This window comes from Pseudonaja textilis, chromosome 1 (assembly GCF_049901715.1).
Source record: "Pseudonaja textilis isolate UNSWEBS1 chromosome 1, rPseTex1.2, whole genome shotgun sequence".
NCBI classification, from domain to species: domain Eukaryota; kingdom Metazoa; phylum Chordata; class Lepidosauria; order Squamata; family Elapidae; genus Pseudonaja; species Pseudonaja textilis.
Window position 1 is genome coordinate 178,280,725 of NC_141990.1, and position 13,586 is coordinate 178,294,310.

The 13,586-nt window shown below is 38.2% G+C and overlaps 1 protein-coding gene across 1 annotated transcript in view; it reads right to left on the minus strand.

Moving 5' to 3' along the window:
• Positions 1-672: 672 nt before the first annotated feature.
• COL3A1 (collagen type III alpha 1 chain) overlaps positions 673-13,586 on the minus strand; it is a 75,506-nt gene continuing 62,592 nt past the window's right edge. Inside the window, exons 39-51 of the mRNA XM_026696927.2 lie at positions 12,659-12,820; positions 11,375-11,482; positions 9,914-10,021; positions 9,381-9,434; positions 9,143-9,250; positions 7,203-7,256; positions 6,992-7,099; positions 6,082-6,135; positions 5,842-5,949; positions 3,537-3,807; positions 2,905-3,092; positions 2,538-2,780; positions 673-1,826 (exon numbers count right to left, since the gene is read on the minus strand). Of these exons, the coding sequence (XP_026552712.2) occupies positions 1,680-1,826; positions 2,538-2,780; positions 2,905-3,092; positions 3,537-3,807; positions 5,842-5,949; positions 6,082-6,135; positions 6,992-7,099; positions 7,203-7,256; positions 9,143-9,250; positions 9,381-9,434; positions 9,914-10,021; positions 11,375-11,482; positions 12,659-12,820 (1,713 nt within the window). The 3' untranslated portion in view covers positions 673-1,679. The remainder of the gene's footprint in view (positions 1,827-2,537; positions 2,781-2,904; positions 3,093-3,536; positions 3,808-5,841; positions 5,950-6,081; positions 6,136-6,991; positions 7,100-7,202; positions 7,257-9,142; positions 9,251-9,380; positions 9,435-9,913; positions 10,022-11,374; positions 11,483-12,658; positions 12,821-13,586) is intronic.

Sequence of the window (13,586 nt, forward strand, 5' to 3'; positions counted from 1 at the left end):
GAAGTGAAAAAGTGGTTGGAGTTTTCAGATGGAGTGATGAGCAGGAGGTGGTAAAATAAGGAGGACAACAGAAGAAATAGATTATCTATTTTAAGAAATAAGGTTGTCAAATCTGGACTGCAAAAATCTAGATGGCCACATGTTTCTTTCCTGCCATATTTAATAGTCACCCAGATTTGTTATAGTCTCTATAAAATAGCCATATCAAGGGGAAATGATGGAAGACTGGGGAGCAGCCTATTATAAGGGGATGAAGTTGGTGGGCTGAAATTTCAACCCTTGACAGTCATGCCAGTCATCTAATCAACATGGAATGGAGTTTCAAGGTTGAAAAAAATAAGGATAAAACCCATTGATTTGAAAAGATAGGAAGGAGGCCTGGGGTTTGAGTCTGAGACTGATCTGTACAAGGCAGCTTTCTTATGTGGGCAGAACTTCTCCATGTCTATGATTTTCTAATTATTTACAATAAAGTTGCTTGGTCTGCCTGGCAATGTGAATGAGAAGAAAGATTAAGCCATTGCCAGAACTCCTCAATGGAATTAAAAAACCAAACGACAGAATCAGATGGTTCTTCATCTGGGAAGGCCTTGCATTTTCTCAATGAGCAAATTATATTAAAGATCATTTATGAAACCTCCAGCAGAGTAACACAGAAAGGACACCTCACAGTTTTATTACAAGATTTTATTATGTGTCTCTGTAAAGAAAAGACCAACAACCATATAAAAGCTTACAAAGATGGTTAACCTCCAACACTATACATGTGTGAATGTGACAAGAGAAACTCATGATTCTGCATCTTTATTGACTTTTACAGAGTGAATGAAGAAAAGTCCTTCAGAAATGGCCTACCAACCATATGACATCCAACAAGAGACATTTATGACTGTTGTCAAGTTTTGGTGTTTCTAGGCAAGTCAATAAAACCTGGCTTGCAGATTTAGAAGGGAAAACATACACAACTAGCACCATCGTATTTCTCTTTTTTACACTTCCCCAATTTTAGTGGTTGACCAGCAATGATAGGAAAGTTTTGGAGCACCTTTAAAACATGCAATGCAATCCAGAAATAAAATAACACAAGGCTGTTGGTATTAGGGCATTCTTTTCTTCTGATGGACTATACTCTGTTCAGCTCAATCTGGCACAGACAACAAACAAAACAGACCAGATGTATTCCTTGGTCCCAACACATTTTTCTTTCTGCTTTCTTGATGGGAATCATCAAACCTATCCCGGTTTCTGTCCATGTTGAGGTAGTTGAAACAGGGAATTCTCTCTAGCTTTATGAACTGCATCTTATAATGGAAAGTAAACTTGGATGCTGGAATCCACCAGTGCTTGATTGGTTGGGCAAGCATTCAACTAAAATTACAGTTTTGAGTTGCTGAGTGTTGAAGTTGCAATGTAGCACCATGAGAGCATTGTTGAACATAGGAGTTTGGTGAAAGGAAAAAGAGCAAAAGACATTTTTGTTGTATTCTGTGTGAGAGCAAAATAAGAAAATGGTAACCCTTTATGTGAATTTATCTTGTTTTTTTCTCCCCCCTCTTTCTAGAATTTTTGCAAATAAATAACTGGGGTACTGTTGATTTGACTCTAATAGTTGCCAAGGTTAAAACAAGAGCAAAGATGGAGTGTGAATTTGCTTTCTAGGGTTCAGAATGAGCATTGATTTATAAGAAGCAAACTGGGCCAATGTCCACACCAAATTCTTGATTGGAAGCGCCAATGTCGAAAGGTGCAATATCTATCACCGGCAACCTCATTGTCTTGCGTGTTCTGTATTCAAAGACGGTTTTACCCCATTCGTCAGTATGTTTCTGTGAATGTAACAAAATAACAGCTATGTTAAAATATATTCAGGTAGAGCTCTTCTGCATACCCTGATTTCAGAACTTCCGAGAAACTCAGTAACTTGCTGGGCTTCTACTAGCAAATATAACCAAAGGAAATGAAAGAATACTATTGATACTCACATCCCCACCCATTTGATAGATTTAAAAATGGAATGTTCTGAAAGATTTCCTTTCATTGATGTGGACAGAGAAGAGTAAATCATTGCTAGCTGCTTCTTGCAGACGCTATATTAAAATATTACTTTGCTGATCCAATTCTGATACTTCAATTTTTCCTCCTCTAAAGGATACTTCTTGCAGATTAGATCCAGATAAAGATAAGCAATCTAAATGACTCATGGAAATGTATTGTTCCCATTGATTTCAGTGGGACCCAAATACACATGGCATCTGTAGCCATCATATCTTTCTAACCAATCTTGCATCCTCTTGAGATATGTGGCAGAGTGGAAAGCTCATAAACAGTACATAAATGTAAGTTTTGGGCATTCACATCAAGAGAACTGCACTGAAGATTACTATGAAAATGCGGCCATTTGAAAATTCTATTTTTTTACAATTGTTTTGTATGTTAAGTATTCATGTTTGACTTTTTCTAATGACCAAAAATACAGAATGTTTCTATCCCTCTTTTTTTAAAAACAAAATTGTAATGGGGGCATTTTGTTTACTTACAGTACAGCCATCTTCCTGAACTGTGTATGTGAATTTGTTGTTTCCTTCTGCCTTGATTTCACTATCAGTAGAACTCATGAATTTGAGTGCTCTCTTCACATTTCCACTGGCTTCATCCATATAGGCAATGCTGTTTTTGCAATGGTAGGTGATGTTTTGAGAGGCTCGGCTTGAAAGGATTCTGAGGAATGCCAATTGAACATCTGCAACTTCTTCTGGAAGATCTGGATCTCCATAGCTGAACTGTGGTGAAAACACAAAAGGGTTGGTGGCTGTTTGACACAGGTCTTTCATTCAGTTCTGCTTCTTGCTTAGAGTTTGATAACTATAAACACTTTCATTAAGTATCAAACAATGCGGTGTTTACCTGGAAGCCTCCGTTCATAGTTTCTCCAAACCAAATGTGCTTCTTTTCAGGACCTGGGCTTGTCCACCAGTTCTTCTTTGGAACACTTGACGGATTGGCACTGAGGCATGTTTCCCCAGTTTCCATGTTGCAGAATACTTTGATGGCATCCAGTTTGCAACCTTGGTTAGGGTCGATCCAATACTCTCCTACAAAAAGAAAAGAAAAGCAAGCAAATAAGCAAGCAAATAAAAAACATTATTTAGTTCAGCTGGATGATGATATACTCCACTTAAATGATCGGCATTTGGGGAATAAAGCAATCTTCTCTAATAATGTATACTTTACTCTTGGCGTGTTATTTTAAAACTATCTGCATAAACATATTTCTTTAACATTTTAAAGTACAAATTAAGTACATAGTAACTCCCAAAGACATTTTCTTTCTTTTTTGTTTATGTTTTCTGGGAATATTCAACTTTTTTTTTCTTTACCCAGTAGAGCTTTATCATATTTTTACGAATAGTTAAAGAGCACGTGACTTTATATAGCAAATCATATATCTGTATTACTAGAAAAAGAACAGAAAGAATCATATTTCTTGAGGATCCCATATTGCTTGTTAACACAGATAAGAAAGGAATGGAACATACCGCTTGAAAGTTCAGGATGGCAGAACTTCAGATCTCTGCAGTTACGGGCAGGATTCTTCCGTGAACCATCAGGGCTAATGATGTTTTCAATCTGGCTGTTGACTGATTTCAGTGAAGCTAAAATCTCACCCACATCAATGTTGCCCTCAGATGCCTCATCTTCGTAGTAGCCAATTCCTTTGTTAGGAGGAGAAATTGGTCCATTGCAGCATGGACCAGGTGATCCAGGTTGACCAGGGGGCCCAGGAGGCCCACTGTGACCGGGTGGACCCTTTCAAATACAACAAGTAAAATTGCCCATCAAAACTCCATCTATGGGGATGCATTAAGAGAAATAACGTTCACATGTTATACACACATTTATTCCCCCCACCACCACCAAAAAGCCCCACCTTAATATATATTAGATCCTATACACAGGGTGTTACTGTTTTTTTCCCTCATGTTCATTGTAAGCCAATTAAAGGTTTCCTCCATCCAGTTGTATCAAACTCAAGAGGGAAGTGCTCATCTCTGATTCTCATCCTAGAGACAGGGGTGGGATTCACATTTTTAACAACTGGTTCTGTGGGCATGGCTTAGGTGGTGGGCATGGCTTGGTGGTCATGTTATTGGCTGGGTGTGGCCAACTCAGTATCACTCACATCAAGGCACGCGTCTCCTCCCCTGGCCTCTCATGACTGTGGGGATGCTGCAACAGTCGTAGTGGAAAAGTGGTCATAACTCTCTTTTCAGTGCCATTGTAACTTTGAATAGTCACTCCACACAAGGAAAGTACCAGCAAAGGAGGGGGAAAAAAAACTCCAGAAAAGTTCATGAGACAGGAAGTCTAGTCCTGCCAAGAATGTAGTAAGGGTTAACTGAGGGGCAGTTTCTGTAAGCAACACCAGAATGTTTCCTTCCTGCCTTCCTTACAGGATTAGGCCAGTAATTTCTTCTAACAACTGGTTCTCCGAACTGCTTAGAATGTTAACAACCAGTTCTAGTGAATAGGTGTGAACTGGTAGAATCCCACCCCTGCCTAGAGACCCTGTGTGGTCTAAGAGATGTGTCAAATATTGTGTGGCCAGCATGAAAATTATGGAATGCAGGAACCTTTCTTGCCAAAGCAGTACCTATTTGTCTATCCCATCTGCATGCTTTTGAACTGTTAGGTTGGCAGGAGCTGGGACAATAATGGGAGCTCAACCTATTACGCAGATCTCAGATCTCAAACCTGGTCTATTGTCTTTTCAGTGACAAGATCAGTGTCTTAACCACTGAAACATTGCACTCCTACCATATAAGATGATACATATGCATTAATCGGAGATTTTGAGTGTTCCTTCTTTTAAAATAAAAATATGTAACTGTATATGCAGGTATGTAATTTGCTCAGTGTTGTCTAGTGGAAATGACCAGCATTTAGAATAATAATAGTTATTCTATTCACAAACAAGTAAGTTAATCAACAAACATTGCTATTCAAACTTGAAGGCAAGGTGAATGGTGAGTCTGAATCAAACACAAAGGAGCTTAATGGAGAGAGATCTATTCCATGACCTATGTGCTTCAATGACCATTAGAATTTGCACAAAGAAGGGAATTGTCTGGATATTCTAACATTTATATGTTGGTAAATTGGATTTGCCTATATTTTTCAAAAATATTTAGATTAAAATTTTATTGGCAAAAAGATAACATTTTTCAGTACAGGTTTTCTTTGACTTAAAACCATAATAGAGTCTGCCATGATGGCAGTCATACAAGTCAGTCATGTGACTGATTGGATTTTAGGACTTTTTTTGCAGGGCTTTGTTAAGTGAATGCCAAGCTCATTAAAGTCATGGCTTGCACTGAAAACTGGCAGTGCTGGGTTTTGATCAAACTATTGTAAACTATGGTCACATGACTATGGGGTATTGCAAATGGTTGTAAACATGAATGTGTTGCCAAGTCCCCAAAGTCCCTTGGTCACATGATCATGAAGTGTGCCTGATCACTGGACCTCAAATCTGGAAAGAAGGTCCCCTTTTTGGGGTTTGTTGTAATGACAGACTGGTCACTTAGATCAATCACTAAATTATCTAAGTGGCCACTCAAGAACTATCTTTATATGTGGGAAGGTGCTAAGTGTGCATGTCATGTGTGCCAGGTAGACAGTGGCAAATTTGCTTTTTTTGGAACATTTTTATGCAGATCCTTCTGGGGAGTGAGCAACATATTGATTAATTTGCTTCTCCTGTCCTGTGTTAATCTTCCTAAAATGAATTCCTTCTTGAACTCCAAGGTAGAAACTTCAGAGTAGAAACTTGGTTTATCTTACCGCTTGTCCACTTTCGCCTCTGTTCCCACGAGGACCTGGAGGGCCAATGGGGCCCGCATAACCAGCTCTCCCATCTTTGCCAGGTGAGCCACTTGGTCCAGGAGGCCCCTAAAGCATACCAGAAATCAGATATCTGTGTCTTTCACATGTTGCAAAGTATTACTATGAAGTGACATCATATCTCTTTAAATGGCTAGAAATAATTTAAACACGGATTAAGAAGATACAGAAGATACTTACTCTAGCACCTGCAGGTCCTGGACTTCCACTTTGACCTGGGGGACCCAGTGGACCCTACAAAGGTAAGAATGAAATAGAGATTGTTGTATTCATTGTAAAGTTTGATAATCGCCATCAATCTAAACCATGTGTTTTTAAAAGCAGGTGAGGGTAAGTAGATAGAACCTTCAACTGAAAAGAAAAATCGGTATATGATCTAGGAAAAACAAAAGGATAAGTTTCATAGAAACATTACTGTTGGACACAAATTCTGGATTAGAAATTAATTGGAGCTAAGAAACAAGGCTATAAGTAAGAACATCCCCATTATGAATTTTTCACTTGGCATATACTCACATTAATTGAGGGAAACCATTATTTTTCAGACTTACTTCTGTTATGTATATGAAACACTTTTAATAAATGTAAGTAGCTATATTTCTATTGAATGCTATTTTTATCAGCAACAGTCAGCAACCTCTGATGTTTGTAGTACAAGTTAAACTGCTCATTTAAAAATCTTTGAACTATTTTGACTTCAGAAATACTAAAATAGTTGAAATGAACCCCAAAACTCTTTCTTAAATTACTGAGCATTGATGGGTCAGAAAATTGCATTTGCAGTCATTTTTTTTTCTTCTATACATGATTTCCAAGGATTTTGGGTCATCATCATCATCATATTTTTTCTTTACACTTATGGAGAAGAAACACTGATCTTCTAAAGTTGCTCCATAAAACTTAAACTAATAATTCCTACTCCTAAAACATTATGCCTTCAAGATAGAAATAGAAAAATAAGGAAACAGATACAGTCATTTTAAAATACAGCGGTGTTATTCTCATTGTGACATATTGTAGGATGGCTTCTTCTAGTCCCATCTCCCCACCCCACTTTCTTAGGGAAGTCAACAAAAGCTGCCAAACTTACCACTGGACCAGGAGATCCTGGGTTACCAGGAAATCCTCGGTGACCCTTCACTCCATTAAGACCCCGTTCTCCAGCTTCACCTTTATCACCACGTGCTCCAGCAGGACCCTTTAAAAACACAAAGTGAGGGTGAGTTTTAAAAATTGCTTCTCAGATGAAAGAAAACTAGCTGAAGCAGACAATGAGATGTTATTCTGAAGCAAGGACTTACAGGAGCACCACGAGCACCAGCTGGGCCAGCTGGGCCAGCAGGACCAGCAGGACCCTATATGAGAACAAAAGCAAACGGAAATTAAGATTGCATGCATCATTCCATACCCATAGATACATTATGATGCAATAAAACAAATAATTGCCAATAGGACCTCAAACATACCACTGCAAATGATATACAATTATTACCTGAGAGTTGGCCTTCCATAATAATTGAAATCCCTGAACTTTTCATAAAAGCACTCAAACCATTTTGACTTTTCTGACTGGAAATGGTTTTAAGAAACTACTTTCCAATTATTAGATGAAAGAAATCTTGTTCTGCAGACTTAAGAGTAAGCAAGGGTCAGGAAAGAGATGGTTCTCCAAATATGTTGCCTTGAATCCTGAGCAGTTTTCAAACTCAATGCTGCTTATCTGCCATATGCATAACAGAGTTGGAAGGGACCTTGGAGGTCTTCTAGTCCAACCTCCTACTTGAGCAGAAGACATATACCATTTCAGACAAATGGTTGTCCAATCTCTTCTTTAAAACTTCCAGTGTTGGAGCATTCACAACTTCTGGAGGCAAGTTGTTCCACTGATTAATTGTTTTCACTGTCAGCAAATTTATCCTTAATTCTAGGTTGGTTCTTTCCTTAATCAGTTTCCATCCATTACTTCTTGTCATGCCTTCCAATGCTTTGGAAAATAGGTTGACCTCCTCTTCTTTGTGGCAGCCCTCCATATATTGGAACACTGCTATCATATCGCCCCAGTCCTTTTTATTCAACTAGATATATGCAAATCCTGGAACCATTCTTCATATGTTTTAGCCTCCAGTCCCCTAATCATCTTTGTTGCTCTTTACACTGTTTCTAGAGTCTCAACCTCTTTTTTATATTGTGGTGACCAAAATTGGATGCAATATTCCAAGTGTGGTCTTGCCAAGGCATTATAGAGTGGCATTAACACTTCACATGATCTTGATTCTATACCTCAGCCTAGGACTGTGTTGGCTTTTTTGGCTTGCAGCACACTGCTGGCTTATATTTAAGCAATTGTCCACTTGGACTCAAAGATCCCTCTCACAGTTACTACCAGGTACCACCTATTCTATACTTGTGAATTTTAGGTTTTTTGCCTAAATGTAGAACTTTACTTTTCTCATCATTGGATTTCATGTTGTTAGATAGGGCCAGTATTCAAGGCTGCCATGATTCTTCTGTATCTTGAGCCTATCTTCTGCAGTATTGGCTTTTCCTGCCAGTTTGGGGTTGTTTGCAAATTTAATTAGTTCCCCTTCTATCCCCTTGTCTAAATAACTGATGAAGATAATGAAGAGTACTGGGCCTAAGACAGAGACTTGAATACCCCACTGCATACTTCCTTCCATGTAGACACAGTTCCATTAAGGATTAAACATTGAGTGCAGTTGGTCAACCAATTATAAATACATCTGGTAGTGATGCTGTCTAACCCACATGTTCCTATCTTGTAAAGTAATAGGTTGTTGTCTACTTTATCAAATGGCTTACTGAAGCCAACATGACCAATGGCAAGGATGCTGGGAATTGCAGTTCAGCAACACTAGCAGGATCATATATTTCCTATCCTGTACTAGAATGGAAACAGCATTCAAAGGAAATGGAGTATCCTAATTATCTAACTTGTCTAAAAACATTTGAACATCCCTGATCGCAGGGCTTAATAAGATCTCCCTCCCACTGTCAACTCCCTGATGTTTGCTGTTATTGTAGAATCTACAGGACATATATCATCTTTGATCAGGTTCTTTCAAAGAGAATTCCATCTTGAGAGTATAAATATATTAAATTTCTCTTTGAGCATTGCGACATAAAAATGCTGCATTGGTTGACTTGAATAAGTGGCTCATTCTTAACTTTTTGCTGATGTACGGGTAAGAAATGTAGAATTCAGCATAATTTTCATCCTTACCGAATGTCCTCTTTCACCAGATTTTCCAGGTGCACCAGGACTACCTGGTGGCCCCATGTGACCTGGAGATCCAGGCACACCAGGAGGACCATTTTCACCACGATCACCCTGAAATGAAAAGAAAATGAAGCTTTAATTTATTATATGACATATGAAATAAATGCACAGATATGCAGGAAAGTGTATAAAGATTCAGCAGAAGCAACCACAACCAACTGATAATATTGTTGAATCTTACCTTTGGTCCTGCAGATCCATCACGACCTGGGAGACCATCTGATCCAGGATTACCCTTACAAATACAGAATAATAAGTATTCAGATTTTTGAGGGGTGGGGGTAGGGAGAAGGAATAGGAAGAAAAGAAAACCCCAAAATTTAAAAAGCATTAACTCAGGAGTAGATTTTCTTCTCACAATATCTCTCCCTTAAACTTAGCAGTAACGAACTTGCCAATAATGAGGTCATTGCATTTATAAGACTGCTGGTTCATATACATTCATCTTGTTTAAGGCATCATCAAATGATGATTGTATATATAAAAGGTCAAACAGATATATTGCAAATAGAATATTCATATTAACTCACAAAATGTTTTTCTATCATTTACACATAATCAGCTTAGTAATGGATTATCTTGACCAGTGCATATCTGCACATATCTGAACAAGATGAGGTCTGTTTTTCTCATTTTAGGATTTACGTCATTTAACTGTTCTATTTGTGCCAAGCATCTATCACAGGGATACAATTAAAGTAAAAATATAATTACATCTCTGCCTGGTTCTCCTGGTGCCCCATTGATGCCAGGAGGCCCTCCTGGCCCTGGTGGTCCTCGTTCCCCTGGACTACCATTACTTCCTGGTTTGCCATCTTCACCCTACATTGGAATAAGAAAGAAACTGATCATGAGTTGAAATGTTTAGATTTTATAAACTTCATGCCTAACGTTTTTAAAAAAGCAGCTAACATACATAATAAACACAAATAATATAGGCCTACAGATATATTGTTCAAATTGTATCTTTGTTCAGCCGATCATGGAAAGTGAAAGGCTTTTTCCTTTATAGTAACACACTCCCGAGAGAGCTATTCAAACTGTAGCTCTCAAAATTCCATTAATCCCCCAAATTATTTATATTATCCAGTTTTGGTCACCACATTACAAAAAAGATTTTATTTTGTTATGTTAATTTATTAAATGACTTCTTTTATTAGTTTTATTGTTTTTATATTCTGTAAGCTGCCTTGAGTTCCATGTGTGAATAGGTGGCAATATAATTTCCCTAAATACATAAAAAGATGTTGAGACTGGGAAAAAGTGCAAAGAAGAGCAACTAAGATGACTAAGGGCTTGGAGACAAAAGCATATGAAGAACAGTTGCAGGAATTGGGTATGGCCAGTCTAGGGAAAAGAAGGACTAAGGAGTGATATGAAAGCAGTATTCAATATTTGAGGGGCTGCCACAAAGAGGAAGGGGGGGGGTGTCAGCTTATTTTCCAAAGCACCAGAGGCCAGGACAAGAAACAATGGTTGGAAACTAATCAAGGAGAGAAGACCCTAGAACTAAGGAGAAACTACCCAACAGTAAGGACAATTAACCAGTGGAACAGCTTACTTTTATAAATTATGGATGCTTTATCACTGGAGGTTTTTTTAAAAAAAGACTGGACAGCCAGCTATCTGAAAGAGTATAGGATGTGCTGCTTGAGTAGGAGGCTGGACTAGATTCTAGAAGATCTCTAAGGTCCTTTCCAGCTCCATTCTGATTAATCAAGTAGGCAACCATGTTTTAAGCTAATTATACATGGAAGCAAGCGGGGGACGGAGAAGGTTCTCTGGAGTTTAACAACTACTGGTAGTGGAACATTAATATTAATGAATGAATGAACATTAATGTAGGAGATGATGCCATGGAATTATGGGAAAAAATCTTGTCTAGTTTAGAAAGATGAAGGCCATTTTAAAAAGCATTGTCAGGAGATTCCCCCCCCCCCACTTGGAAAACAGCATTTGTCTCTCCCCCTCCCCCCCCCCCATATAATGATGGCAACAAAATTAGCAGATGGTGCTGTTGCTCTGATGGTAAGTATCTGAGTAAAACAATTTAAAAAAATTTCCCTCCAATTGTCTCCCCCTCTCCCATGCACAAACCAGTTCAAGCCCCAAACCAAACAACCTCCACGTTCAGCTCAATCCTTCTTCCATGAAATCTTTAGGATGATGATTTACCTTGGGACCAGATGGACCAATAGACCCTATTGGTCCCCTTGCTCCTGGCAATCCTACAATACCACGTGGTCCAGGTATGCCGTTGTTTCCTGAGGGACCTGTTGTACCCTAGGGGAGATTAATCAAGACCACAATTAACTAAACTCAATGGAGTTAGGGGTATAAGGAAAGGGGCATGCTTAAATGAAGCCGGAGGTTTACATTTTAGAAGATAATATCAATATATCCATATCTATAATTATTGTATCATTATTACGTATTTTTCCATATATTAAATAACAAATGGGAAGGAAAAAAAGAAAGTGAAAACTAAAACAAAACAAAAAAGCAACAAATGACAAAGAATAGGAAAAGAAACAGAAATCAAGAAAAAGATGTTATTTCCAACCTTCTTTTCAACAGGAAAGGTATTTAAATCTTATTTTCCCTCTTTCCTCTTAGATGTTATACAAATCACTTCAAACCCTTATTTAATCCCCACATTCAATTGTCATACTATTGCTGTTATTGTTGTGATTTGGATTTATATCTTTCCAACTCCATTCAGACTTTCAAACTATTGACAAACCCTTATCATGCAAATTATGTTTGACTGGTAGTCTGACACTGTGCTCAAGATAATTGGAGCATAAAGGATTCTATCCTTTCTTTGTATAGACTTATTTCAGGTAGGATCTGAATAATTTAGGAATATTAGAGACAAATAAATAAGCATCTCATTATAATAGACCTGTGAAACAGCTCTATGCCACATCAAAGGCATGGTTTCAATCCAAATTCCTGCCTCTATCTTAAGTGAGTTACCATCAGAAAATTAAGACATTTAACAGCACTGAAGCATGGCAACTGATTCTGCTGGCCACTTCAATCTGGTGGAGCCGGGATATGTACAGAAGTCCCCTTCAGCAATAGGACTGGAATGGGATGACTTTCACCTGACCCTTGAAAAGGGGAGTTTAATTTGGTCTTTGACTTCAAGGGGGTGTTTTAGTCAGGTATTTGTGAAACTGAACAACCCCTTCAAATTTCTATATCACCCTGGAAAATCAAATAAGTAAATGTGATATTGATAACATTTTTTCTGTAGGCAGGTTGTAATGTTTGGATGGGTTTTTAAATTTCTGGACTTATTTATAATGGCTGATCACCATTTGTCTAAGGCAGAATAGCTGAGTTGATAACTGTTCAGGATTTGCAGAGTGGAAGTATTTAGAAAAATACTGTAATTATTTCTGAATATTGGTTATTTTTTAAAAACGTACTATTTTCATAGAATGTACTTACATCATTTCCTTTTGGTCCTGCTGGGCCTTTTTCTCCTGGTACACCTGGCTCACCTTTTGGACCTTGACTACCTGGAGGACCAGATGGGCCAGTAGAACCAGGTGGGCCAGAATGTCCATCTTTGCCTGGTGGACCAGCATTGCCAGGTGGTCCTGCCGGTCCCTAGAATGTGATATTTCAGAGAGAGGAATATAAGACAGTCCTTGACTTAACTCTACCAGGACATCAAAAAATGGAGAATATATGATGTAGGTATAAAGGACAACTGCCTGATCCACTACCAATAAAAAAAAATGAATATATCAATCATTTCATGCTTTTAAAAATAGCAAAGAAATTAAAGATTAAAGAAAAAAATTGATAGTGTAGGCCAAACTGTTTTTCCTCAGTTTGCAGGCATACTACACTTTTTCTGTCATCCTAAGGAAATGAGGATACTGTAGTTGCAACAGTGATAGCTAGTGTTACCTGACCTGTGGCCAACAGAACATAACCTAGTCCCCTATCCCACTTCCTTACTTTCGGTAGGGCAGGAGTAGCCAACTCTGCTACTGCTGCCATCGTGAATTGAGCTGCATCTACAGAGACTTTATTTAATTCCATGACTGCATTGCAACTCCTTCATTCATCCTGCTCTTGGACTAGCTGAATCTTTCAAATTCCAAAGTGATTGATCTAGTTTTCCATTTCTACCAACCCTACTCAAAATGGAGCAATGTTTTTTTTTTTTTTAAGAAAGGAGGAAATATATATTTTGGAAAAGGGGGATTTCTTGGAAAACTCTCAGTAATCATGGGCATGATGAAGTAGTCTGGGTTAAGTATTGTCCATCAGAGATATGCTTAAGAGGTGCTTCAATTTATAAATGGAAATATCTGTGATCAAAGCCTGTGGCTGAATGTGCAGGTTGAATTGAACAGTTTGATTT